General features: G+C 44.9%; 1 protein-coding gene across 1 annotated transcript in view; it reads left to right on the forward strand.

The window, feature by feature from the left end:
* The window catches only part of LOC126298975 (uncharacterized), a 974877-nt gene that overhangs the window by 618780 nt on the left and 343282 nt on the right, over window positions 1–12815 (forward strand). The window contains exon 12 of the mRNA XM_049990596.1: window positions 2049–2162. Within this exon, the coding sequence (XP_049846553.1) occupies window positions 2049–2162 (114 nt within the window). The remainder of the gene's footprint in view (window positions 1–2048; window positions 2163–12815) is intronic.

A 12815-nucleotide genomic window follows, 5' to 3' on the forward strand; every position in this document is an offset into this window, starting at 1 on the left:
AAGCAATAGCTGATATATTTTAGTGAAATTTTATTTCCAATGTATAGGTAAATTTATTTTGCCTCTGATTTCTTGTGTGGGATACTAATAATATAATTGGGATTGTGTTATCTTAATAATATACGTTTTTGGATTGATATGAAGCTCATGACTAAATAAATGAAGAGGCTTATTAATTTAATTGTTGTTCCTGAACTGTTCTTAACATTAGCAAAGAGCTTCAAGACTCAAATTTCAATCTTTTGCTGAACACTCTTTGAGTTCATAAACAATTTTATAGTGATTTATTTAATTAAAAAAATTACTGCTCAATAATAACACTTAAAATCTTCTATTCTAGCAGTGTCCGCAATTCAGTAGTAAGAGCTTGAACATTATGGGGTGAAATGTGATGATTTGTAGAAGATACCACAGAATAGCCACACTGCAGTTTTACATTGAATTTAGAATACAGAGTAGAGCACAAAAATTGAAGAGCTTGTTTTCGAACTCATGTATCTCCGTCTCAGACCAATGTTACACTTTTTTTTTACAAAAACTTCGCTATTTTTTCATTTTACTTGCTATTTTATTTTGAAATAGCATTTTTTGTTTAAAACCGTGCTGGAGAATAAGTGTCATTTCGAAAGTGATCTATCCAATAGTAGCAGTAGCTGTTTTACTTTTATTTACACATAGGATATTCGATATGTCTTGGTATTAAAATTTAAGAACAAAAACAATAAAGTAATTCACATACACAGACTTACAGGTCTAGAATGACAACGATTGGAAAAGGATATGACTATGGCCTTATAGTAGGAATCATCCTTCTTTATATCCAAATAGTTACATTTCTATGCCGGACAACAGGAACACTATTCTCGGTGTGTTGTGGTACTTTGACACTTCATTGTTGGTTACATACGAGACCAGTGATCATCAAACCAGTAGTGACGTGTAGAGTTTCCTGGGAATTTTATCACTTTTATGTAATATTATCACGTCCAAACACGACATACAGAAAATATCAGCTCAGTATACCAGACTGAGGCTACTTAATTCATGAAAACTGCGGAACTGTAAAGACAAAATGCAGAGATTAGCGCCTGATGATCGTCAGCACATGCTGGTTTCCAAACTCATTGATGGATGTCGCCAACTGGTAAAATTGCAGCTAGAACGTTGCCAAACTTTCATTCATTGGATTATATTCATAAATGAAAACGCCAACATACTATTTTTATCAATTACTCTATCACTATACTGAAAACTGCAAGAAAAAAAATGAAAGATAGTCAGTGGCAGCAGTTTTCAGTGGCAGATCCTGTGCGAATATGCAGTAGGAGTAATGTAAAAGTATGTGGTGCTACGTTTTGCAGCATGTTTACGACCTTTGGCAAAGTGGGTAATGTGAACAGTTTTAAAGTAAATTAGGGGTTGACTGATAGACATTATGCCAAGTTGTTATATGATAAGGTATATTTTCAGTCCAAGTGATCGTAATTACAAAGGAAATAATCGTTGAATCTTTGTTCAACTTTACCATTTATTTTCGCCACTTTCAGCCTAAAACCTTTTTCTTAAACCCAGCAAATTCAACAGTGTTCGACATGTTCGTTTTTTAAGTTAAACTGACAAACATTGTACACGTTTTAATAACAATAAACAGACAAATCCTGTTGCTTTGTTTCAGGGTGGAGTTATCTAACTCGAAAACCGAAAATATATCTTCTAAAACACGTCCTAAGAACTATGACATTTCATTCTGTTATTTCCACATTTAGAGCATAGAAACAGAGCCATGTACCAGGCTGCTCCATGGTTCAATGTTAAACACGTTAATTAAAATTCGTTTGCAGTAAATTTTCTTTTCTCTTAGATACATCATTTTGTAAATATGCTCTTCAATTTTTTCATGATTTCTGATACAAGTTAATACTATTATTACAGAAGTTACATAGCATTTCACATGTTTTAATTACTTGTATTTCCTCTGTGTTGCTGAATTACTACTACACCTTATTTTAGAAGCAGAAGTGATAGAAATTCTTTTGAATGTTTGGCAGCTGGCTTACCGGGACATGGCCACAGGTACAGGATTGATGGAGCCTGATGGTGAAGGTCGGCCCCTATTGTCTCTTCAAGATCTGGAAAGTCGTGTAGTTTTTACACGCTGCAAGGTAATATGCTAACTGGAATATTCCACATTTCATAGGTAGTCAAATGCTGCAAACTAGTGTAAGTTAGTCAAATGGTGTTTAAATGCAATGGTACTTACCCTGCAGTACAGATATAGGTGCATGCATCTCCATGTGTACGCATGCAACCACATATATAGGCACACAGTCTTACTCACTCAGATTTAATATAAAAAAGTTAAGTATGGTATTTAGTTACAGAATAGAAGAGAACTGGGACTTATTTTTGAACTCAGTTTAGTCAACTAAACACAAACTATTTACAGTTGCAGCATTATACTTGTGCAGCAAATCTCAAAGTAAATGCTCTGATCCATAGTATGCCGAATGTGCCTGTTTTTCTGCTTCATGCATTTTTTGATATCATTGTTTGGTTTCCATGTGTTCTTCACGTGTCCATTCATTAATTTGGTACTTACAAATGAATATATGTAATGTAATAACCTAAATTTTAAATTTACTTTCCAAAATGAGAAATTGGAGGAAATGAAGTAATAAAAGAAAAGTAATTAGCGATATATCTTTCATCCTTTGACAAAGTGCCGAAAACCATAGTGTTTCATAGATACACACACCACATTGAAAGAGTTATGATTTTGTAAGATGACTGTATGTGACACATTAAGGCTGTGACGGACCCGGAATCAAACTTGTCCCAATTTTATAATATTTTAGTACATAAAATAATGAAGCATTATTATTTTAACTTTGTAAACATAATTCTTTGACACATGTTTCCAACTTCGCCATGGTGTTTGTAACTGTGAATGACGCGGGCAAGATTTTTCAGTTATCATAATCTCCAGTTACCTTCGAATTAAGTTCGTATGCACAAAGGGTTGCAACATTGGACAGGTAATCACGATAAGAAACTTCCTGGCACATTAAAAGTGTGTGCCCGACCGAGACTCGAACTCGGGACCTTTGCCTTTCGCGGGCAAGTCCTCTACCATCTGAGCTACCGAAGCACGACTCACGCCCGGTACTCGCAGCTTTACTTCTGCCAGTATCTCGTCTCCTACCTTCCAAACTTTACAGAAGCTCTTCTGCGAACCTTGCAGAACTAGCACTCCTGAAAGAAAGGATACTGTGAAGACATTGCTTAGCCACAGCCTGGGGGATGTTTCCAGAATGAGATTCTGAAGATATCGGTCGGGCACACAGTTTTAATCTGCCAGGAAGTTTCATATCAGTGCACACTCCGCTGCAGAGTGAGAATCTCATTCTGGAAACATCCCCCAGGCTGTGGCTAAGCCGTGTCTCCGCAGTATCCTTTCTTTCAGGAGTGCTAGTTCTGCAAGGTTCGCAGAAGAGCTTCTGTAAAGTTTGGAAGGTAGGAGACGAGATACTGGCAGAAGTAAAGCTGTGAGTACCGTCCGTAAGTCGTGCTTCGGTAGCTCAGCTGCTAGAGCACTTGCCCCCGAAAGGCAAAGGTCCCGAGTTCGAGACTCGGACGGGCACACAGTTTTAATCTGCCAGGAAGTTTCATATCAGCGCACACTCCGCTGCAGAGTGAGAATCTCATTCTGGAATCACGATCAGGTTTTGAAGCACATCCAGAAATACAGATATAGATTTACTATGGTTTCACTAAATGACTATACATTGACGTTGGAAATGATTAGTTGAGGAAGATCATGTATTCGCATTTGCGAATGTCGACTACCATCAGCTCTATAATGTAATGACGACAATGAAACTTTGTGTCGGACAGGAATCGAACCCGGTTTTCCCGTTTATCACGTATGGTCACCTTACGATTAGGCTATCCGAGCCCATCCCACGGACAGACCCAAAGTTGCACAATTTTCATGTCGTCAACCATATGTCTACAACTTGTACTCCTACAGGGGAGACATTTCACTTGAAAGTCGCTTGCCCGGTGTCAGTAGATAAATATCATATTGCAATGCAAGTGTTGTTCAGAAGTATGGTGCAATGTTCCATCGAACATGCACTGCTGCTGAGCTCTCCGTTACTGCTGAGAGAAGGCTGAGTGGACGGACTTGTATTTCGCGCACATCCGGTAAAACTGTCGTGGTTCCTGTTTTCACAGCAAATAAGAAAATTGTCGTGTCGGTTTGCGCGCACCGTGAGTGAGAGCAAACGCCCCAGAAAGGCACCCAAGTCGGTGGTGTGCCCGTCGGGGACGATTCCCACAGAATCATCCGATAAACCGGCTGACGAGTCGATCGACGATCGGGCCAGAAAGACGAAACTCGGAATACGAACTGGGGACCACAGCTGAGGATTGCGGAGCCGACGAGTGTGACGCTTTCCGCCACAACCTCTTCGAAGACGTGGAACCTCTACAGGCGCCAAGTGATTCTAATGGCACAGGGAAGAACAACCACGACCCAAGAACACCATCTCCACTTTTCTAGATCGAATACCAGGGTGAAGACTGGTTGGACTTCTTTGAGGAAACTGCCACGAGCGAGATCAGCGCTACGTGTGTAAACAACGACCCAACAAGGCACTCGAGCATGTCCTCGACAGGTACACCGTCTCTGCACCACAAAGTAACAGCAGCAGCAGAAGAAGATAGCAACTATGACTGAGACACTCCTCAGAGGGCTACCGCAAAGTCCGCAAAGTTTCGGGGATGAGGCTATTAGGCTGCATAATAAGACGAACAAGAAGAAACCACCGCTGTTTTTCTTGGCCGTGGACACAGCTGAGAGCCAGAGGTAGAGTAAGGAAGCTAACCAAGTCTTCGAGATCACCAAGCCTCTCTCCGCGGAACTCGACTCGAAGCCCCAGTGCTTCAGGTTCAAAATGGTTCAAACGGCTCTCAGCGCTATGGGACTTAACATCTGAGATCATCAGTCCCCTAGAACTTAGAACTACTTAAACCTAACTAACCTAAGGACATCATACACATCCATGCCCGAGGCACGATTCGAACGTGCGACAGTAGCGGTCGCGCGGTTCCAGATTGAAGCGCCTAGAACCGCTCGGCCACAACAGCGGCGTGCTTCAGGTGCCAAGAAGAAGACCACGCGGCAAAATATGGAATAGAGATGGCAGTAGTATCACGTACACAAGGTCTGATAGGGCAGTGCATTAGTGGAGCTGTCATTTGTAATCAGGTGATTCATGTGAAAAGGTTTCCGACGTGATTATGGCCGCACGCCGAGAATTAAGAGACTTTTAACGCGAAATGTTGGAACTAGAGGCATGAGACATTCCATTTCGGAAATCGTTAAGCAATTCAATATTCCGAGACCCACCACAATGTCGTGAGTGAGAGTACCACATTTGAGGCGTTACCACTCACCATGGACACGACACTGCCTAGAGAGCCTATCCTGGGCTTGTGACCATAGCCGGCCGGAGTGGCCTAGCGCTTCTAGGCGCTTCAGTCTGGAACCGCGCGACCGCTACGGTCGCAGGTTCGAATCCTGCCTCGGGCATGGATGTGTGTAATGTCCTTAGGTTAGTTAGGTTTAAGTAAGTTTAAGTTCTATGGGACTGATGACCTCAGAAGTTAAGTCGCATAGTGCTCAGAGCCATTTGAACCTTTTTTTGTGATCATATCTGTTGGATCCTAGACGAATGGAAAACCGTGACCTAGTCAGATGAGTCCCAGTTTAAGCTGGTAAGAGATGGTAGTAGGGTTGCAATGTTGTGCTCACCGCACGAAGTGTTGGACCCAAGTTGTCATCAAGGCAGTGCACAAGCTGGTGGTGACTCCATTATCATATGGTCTGTGTTTGCAGGGAATGTACTGGGTCTTCTGGTCCAACTGAAACGATCATTGACTGGAAATGTTAATCTTCAGCTACTTGGACATCATTTGTAGGCATTCATGTATGGAATTTCTACCGATGACAATATGGCCATGTCACTGGGCCATAACTGTTCGCGAGTGGTTTGAAAAACATTCTGGACAATTCGAGCGAATGACTTGCCATCCTGAACATCGAACATTCTTGAGACATAATCGAGATGTCAGTTCGTGCACAAAATCATGCACCGGCAACACTTTCACAATTATGGACAGATGCAGTGACAACTTGGCTCAGTATTTCTGCATGGGACTTCCAACGACTTATTGAGTCTACTGCACGTCAAGTTTCTGCACGAAACCAGGCTAAAGGAGGTTCAAGACGATATTGTGAGGTATCCCATGACTTTCGTCACCTCAATGTATTGCTGCTGCCACGAAAAATGTGTCATGTGTAGTGGGAATACTGAATAAGAATGACCGACCGACATATGCTCGCTGTGGCGGATCGCATGTCGCAAACTGGCACGGCTGCAAGGTATTTTCACGCTGCAGCAGCACCGATAAGATGATACAGAATTCGGAGCAGGAAAGATTGGCGGTAGCCGTTTAAACGAGGAAGAAACTTCGCCGAAGAGAAAGAAGACGCGGCAGAAACGCGGATTTACGCTCGGAGGCGAGCAGAGGCATGCCAGCAGCAGCCTCCCCTCCCGCGCAGCCGGTGCCCCCACCACCAGTGAGAGTTTTGGAGGGGGAAGCGGGGCAACGCGCTTCAGAGTGAAAGCAGTCAGCGCACGTGCGGCGCAGAAGCAAGTCGCTTTCGAAGTTGCAGCTGGTGCAACAACGAGCATCAGAGAACGACCAGCGTGCCAACATCGACGCTACCCTAGAGGAAGCGGAGTCGCGTTACAGGATGGCGCTCCACCCCGATATGGAGGCCGTCTGCCTCCTGCTACGGGAAGCTTACCATCGACAGCCACAGGTTTGGTAGCGAGCGGCGCAGACAAAAACGTGCACATTCACAAAGAATTCCGATCACTACACCATCAGAGGTCGAGAAACACTTCAGCAGGACGATCGCACGGAGCGCCCTGAGATGGCAAGGAAGAAGAAAGTGGTGGTCAACCGCCCCTCACAGACAAAGAAGACCAACAGAGACGACAGCATCAAATCTAACCAAGAAGTAGAAAGCATCGATTTCTTCAACGTACACGGCAACATGATGAACAGTGAAATAATGTACATCACGGGATCAGAGGTGGCGCAGCGTGACAGTTACAAACAAAACTGGCTGTACTCCAGCAAACAGAAGAACAACAACAAGCGGTACACACAACTAACACTACCACTGACCTTCCTTCTCATCACATTAGAAGACGAGTAAGTTTGCAAAACCAGCAGTTTTGGGCGGATTTTGGAGGTTCTCCTTAGTTCTAAGGTGAATACCGGAACTCTTCCTATTAACTCTTCAAATTAAATTTCCAGTTGGAAGATTTAAGTCCCCTCGTCCCCATAACCTTGCAACAAATACTGAACCGATAAACAAAATATATAACCTTGTAAATCCCCACGGCTGAGAAGGGTACCCAGCATGCCTTTAAACAGCCCGCTCCTCCCCCTCAGGGAGGAAAGAAAAACCCTTAAGGAGGAGTCTCACCTAGCACGTGATGAAGATAACGAATATCGTGCAAGAACGACGCTGAGATCCGGTACAATACCAGACACCTCAAAGATGCCAACAGATCGATCGGAAAGCCTGAAGAATTATAACACATTTCCAGTTTAATATAAGCGAAGTGGTGCTTTTTCCTGAAAGGAAACTTGTGCGTTGGAGAATGAGAAAGATCTGAAAGAGGGTATGTAACACTTGACGTATGAGTGAGAGGCGAGTTATAGACCGGAAGCTTCCACAATCGTTAGGCGGCTTTCCTAGCGATGGTTGGCGAGCAGTAATTGTATTCCGAGCAAGCCGTTGGAAGTCCCCTGCAGAAATACTGAGCCATGCTGCCGTCCATAAGTGCGAAAGTGTTGCCGGTGCAGGACTTTGTGTACGAACTGACCTGTCGATTATCGCCATACACGTTCGATGGGATTCACGTCTGGTGATCTGGGTGGACAAATGATCCTCTCGAATTGTCCAGAATGTTCTTGAAACCAATCGCAAACAATTGCGGCCCGGTGACACGGTGCACTGTCATCCAAAAAAATTCCATCGTTGTTTGGGCTGTAAATGGTATCCAAGTAATCAACCATAACCATTTACAGCTAATGATCGGTTCAGACGGACCAGAGGGCCCAGATCATCCCATGTAAACACAGCCTACACCATTATGGAGCCACCTCCAGCTTGCACAGTGCCTTGTCGCCAACCTGGATCCAGGACTTCGTGGAGTCAGAACCAAACTTGAATCATGTAACTAGGTCACTTTTTTCCAGTCTTCTGGGCCCCAAGCGATATAGTCACTAGCTGGCGATGTCGTGCTTTTAGCAAAGGCACTCGCGTCAGTCGTCTGCTGCCATAGCCCATTAACGTCAAATATCGCCTCACTGTCCTAACGGATACGTTTGTCGTATGTAACACATTGATTTCGACGGTTATTTCACGCAATGTTGCTTGACTGTTAGCACTGAACACTCGAAGCAAACGCTGCTACTCTGGGTCGTTAAGTGAAAGCCGTTGGCCATCGTGTTGTCCGTGGTGAGAGGTAATGCCTAAAAATTCACGGCAAACTCTTGTCACTGTGGATTGTGGATCTCTGAATATTGAATTCGACAACGGCCTTGCCACACTGGTAACACCGGTTCCCGCCAGGTCACCGAAGTTAAGCGCTGTCGGGATGGGTTAGCACTTGGATCAGTGACCATCCGGTCTGCCGAGCGCTGTTGGCAAGCGGGGTGCACTCAGTCCTCATGAGGCAAAAATGAGGAGCTACTTCATTGAGTAGTAGCGGCTCCGGTCTCGTAAACTGACATACGGCCGGGAGAGGGGTGTGCTGATCAAATGCCCTTTCATATCCGCATTCAGCGACGCCTGTGGGCTGAGGATGACACGGCGGCCGGTCGGTACCGTTGGGCCTTCTTTGACTGTTTGGGAGGAGTTTAGTTTTTTTTAGAATATTGAATTCCCTAACAGATTTCAGAAATGCAACCTCCCATGCTTCTAGCTCCAACCACAGTTCTGGGAAGTTTTTTTTTTAAATTCCCGTCGTGCGGCCCTAATCACGTCGGAAACCTTTTCACATGAATCGCCTGAGTACAAGTGACAGACCTGCTAATACACTGTACTTTTATAACCTGTGTGCGCGATCCTACCGCCATCTGTATATGTGCATATCGTTATCCCAAGACTTTCGTCAGCTGAGTGTACAATTCGTACATAAACGTCCTTAACAAATCTTGCCCTCTGCCTGAAGGTTGGTTTGAACACAGCAGTGCCTTACTAGCCATGGGGCTAATGCAAGTTGAATGCCGTTGTTATTTTGTGACCGAGCGAGGTGGCGCAGTTGATAGCATACTGGACTCGCGTTCGGGAGGACGATGGTTCAAATACCCATCCGGCCTTCCACGATTAGGTTTTCTATGATTTCTCTAAATCGCTCCAGGCAAATGTTGCCTGCTTCCTTTAAAAGGGGACGGTCGAATAATATCCCTGATCCGTGCTTGTGCTCCATCACTAACGACTTAGTCGACGGGACGTTAAACTCTAAGCTTTCTTTTACTGTTTTGTCTCCTTCTGAACACTGAACTGACTTACGCAGTAAGTCATTAGGGGACCTCGAGCTTAACTTGGACTCGGAAACTGGGTGGAAGTGTCAGACTGAAGATTGAACAGCAAACATTTTTATATACAGTCCAACACATACTTAGGTACTGAGCCAAAAATTTGAGTCACAAGAGGATTTATGTAGGCTGTAGCCATCGTAGTTTAGGTTTGAATTAACTGTCTGTTGTTGGGTCATGATAGTATACACGTCAACTGCAAGCGGCACTGCATACTTTTCGGTAGAATGAATTAGTGGAATTTTATTATTATTCACTTCCATAAATTATGATAACTCAAAATTTTGTATGGGTTAAGAAAAGAATCTTCATGGTCATCGATTTATTTATACCCACAAGTTATTACTGCACATCATTCACTACGGTATCCAATATTTGTTCGTTCATTCATCATCCTCTCTAGAACATGGAGACCCTTCTACAATGTGGAAGGAGTAAAGTTACATTAACCAAAGCCGCAATCGGGCAATGAAATAAATTCAATACTGAAAAATGAAAAATTTGTACCGGACAGGGACTCGAACCTGAATCTCATGCATTACGCGAGCGGTCTCCTTAAGCGCTACGGCTATCCGAGCAGGCTTCACGTCCGAAATAACAGACACCACACATATACATATATGCCCCTTGACAGTAATTAACGATCATTCAGTGCAGATGCTCTCTTCGTCCGACAGGAACCAGCGTGAGGCTGCGAGCAATGAGGGTAATGGACAGTGGACGCTACGCATGTTTTGTGCTACATGTTGGGAATTTGGTTAGGACGTAAAGTGTGCTCGGATAGCCGAAGCGATTAAGGCTATCGCTCGCGTGATGTGGGAAATCCAGGTTCCATTCCAAATCAGGCAAATATTTTCACTTGTTGCCATTGAACTTATTTCCACGCCTGATCGTAGCTGGTGTCGGAATTTCAATTTCGCAGTCCATATATACATCTGCGGGATCTATTCTTTCTGACATTTCCAGAAGAACAGACACCACACATATGTATAAAGATATGTAAATCATGGAAACCTAGTATTCACAGTATATCGACAAAAAATATCACCATACAACTTAAATCTACACTATCTGATTAAACGAATCCTGCAACCCCTATGTAAGAGGAACTGACTATTAGATGTAACGAGGTCATTAGGGCGGGCCCGCCAGTGTAAAAGGAGGTAAGGAGTACTGTGTCTTCCGTAGAGACACCGCAAATACTGATTTAGATCGCGCCCGATGGGGTCTTGCTTCTCTGCTGGTTCTTATTAACCAAGTCGGGAACAGTCAAACCGGCAATGCCAACGCCGCGGATGCTTCGTTCCGCAAGCGAGTTGCGTCACCTACGCGACAATTTATCTTTAGCAATCAGACGCTCACCGCCAGTCTAAAAGGAGGTAAGGAGTACTGTGTCTTCCGTAGAGACACCGCAGATACTGATTTAGATCGCGCCCGATGGGGTCTTGTTTCTCTGCTGGTTCTTATTAACCAAGTCGGGAACAGTCAAGCCGGCAATGCCAACGCCGCGGATGCTTCGTTCCGCAAGCGAGTTGCGTCACCTACGCGACAATTTATCTTTAGCAATCAGACGCTCACCGCCAGTGTAAAAGGAGGTAAGGAGTACTGTGTCTTCCGTAGAGACACCGCAGATACTGATTTAGATCGCGCCCGATGGGGTCTTGTTTCTCTGCTGGTTCTTATTAACCAAGTCGGGAACAGTCAAGCCGGCAATGCCAACGCCGCGGATGCTTCGTTCCGCAAGCGAGTTGCGTCACCTACGCGACAATTTATCTTTAGCAATCAGACGCTCACCGCCAGTGTAAAAGGAGGTAAGGAGTACTGTGTCTTCCATAGAGACACCGCAGATACTGATTTAGATCGCGCCCGATGGGGTCTTGCTTCTCTGGTGGTTCTTATTAACCAAGTCGGGAACAGTCAAACCGGCAATGCCAACGCCGCGGATGCTTCGTTCCGCAAGCGAGTTGCGTCACCTACGCGACAATTTATCTTTAGCAATCAGACGCTAACCGCCAGTGTAAAAGGAGGTAAGGAGTACTGTGTCTTCCGTAGAGACACCGCAGATACTGATTTAGATCGCGCCCGATGGGGTCTTGTTTCTCTGCTGGTTCTTATTAACCAAGTCGGGAACAGTCAAGCCGGCAATGCCAACGCCGCGGATGCTTCGTTCCGCAAGCGAGTTGCGTCACCTACGCGACAATTTATCTTTAGCAATCAGACGCTCACCGCCAGTGTAAAAGGAGGTAAGGAGTACTGTGTCTTCCGTAGAGACACCGCAGATACTGATTTAGATCGCGCCCGATGGGGTCTTGTTTCTCTGGTGGTTCTTATTAACCAAGTCGGGAACAGTCAAGCCGGCAATGCCAACGCCGCGGATGCTTCGTTCCGCAAGCGAGTTGCGTCACCTACGCGACAATTTATCTTTAGCAATCAGACGCTCACCGCCAGTGTAAAAGGAGGTAAGGAGTACTGTGTCTTCCATAGAGACACCGCAGATACTGATTTAGATCGCGCCCGATGGGGTCTTGCTTCTCTGCTGGTTCTTATTAACAAGGTCGGGAACAGTCAAACCGGCAATGCCAACGCCGCGGATGCTTCGTTCCGCAAGCGAGTTGCGTCACCTACGCGACAATTTATCTTTAGCAATCAGACGCTCACCGCCAGTCTAAAAGGAGGTAAGGAGTACTGTGTCTTCCGTAGAGACACCGCAGATACTGATTTAGATCGCGCCCGATGGGGTCTTGTTTCTCTGCTGGTTCTTATTAACCAAGTCGGGAACAGTCAAGCCGGCAATGCCAACGCCGCGGATGCTTCGTTCCGCAAGCGAGTTGCGTCACCTACGCGACAATTTATCTTTAGCAATCAGACGCTCACCGCCAGTGTAAAAGGAGGTAAGGAGTACTGTGTCTTCCGTAGAGACACCGCAGATACTGATTTAGATCGCGCCCGATGGGGTCTTGTTTCTCTGCTGGTTCTTATTAACCAAGTCGGGAACAGTCAAGCCGGCAATGCCAACGCCGCGGATGCTTCGTTCCGCAAGCGAGTTGCGTCACCTACGCGACAATTTATCTTTAGCAATCAGACGCTCACCGCCAGTGTAAAAGGAGGTAAGGAGTACTGTGTCT

Source organism: Schistocerca gregaria, chromosome X, assembly GCF_023897955.1.
Source record: "Schistocerca gregaria isolate iqSchGreg1 chromosome X, iqSchGreg1.2, whole genome shotgun sequence".
In the NCBI taxonomy this organism is placed as follows: Eukaryota; Metazoa; Arthropoda; class Insecta; order Orthoptera; family Acrididae; genus Schistocerca; species Schistocerca gregaria.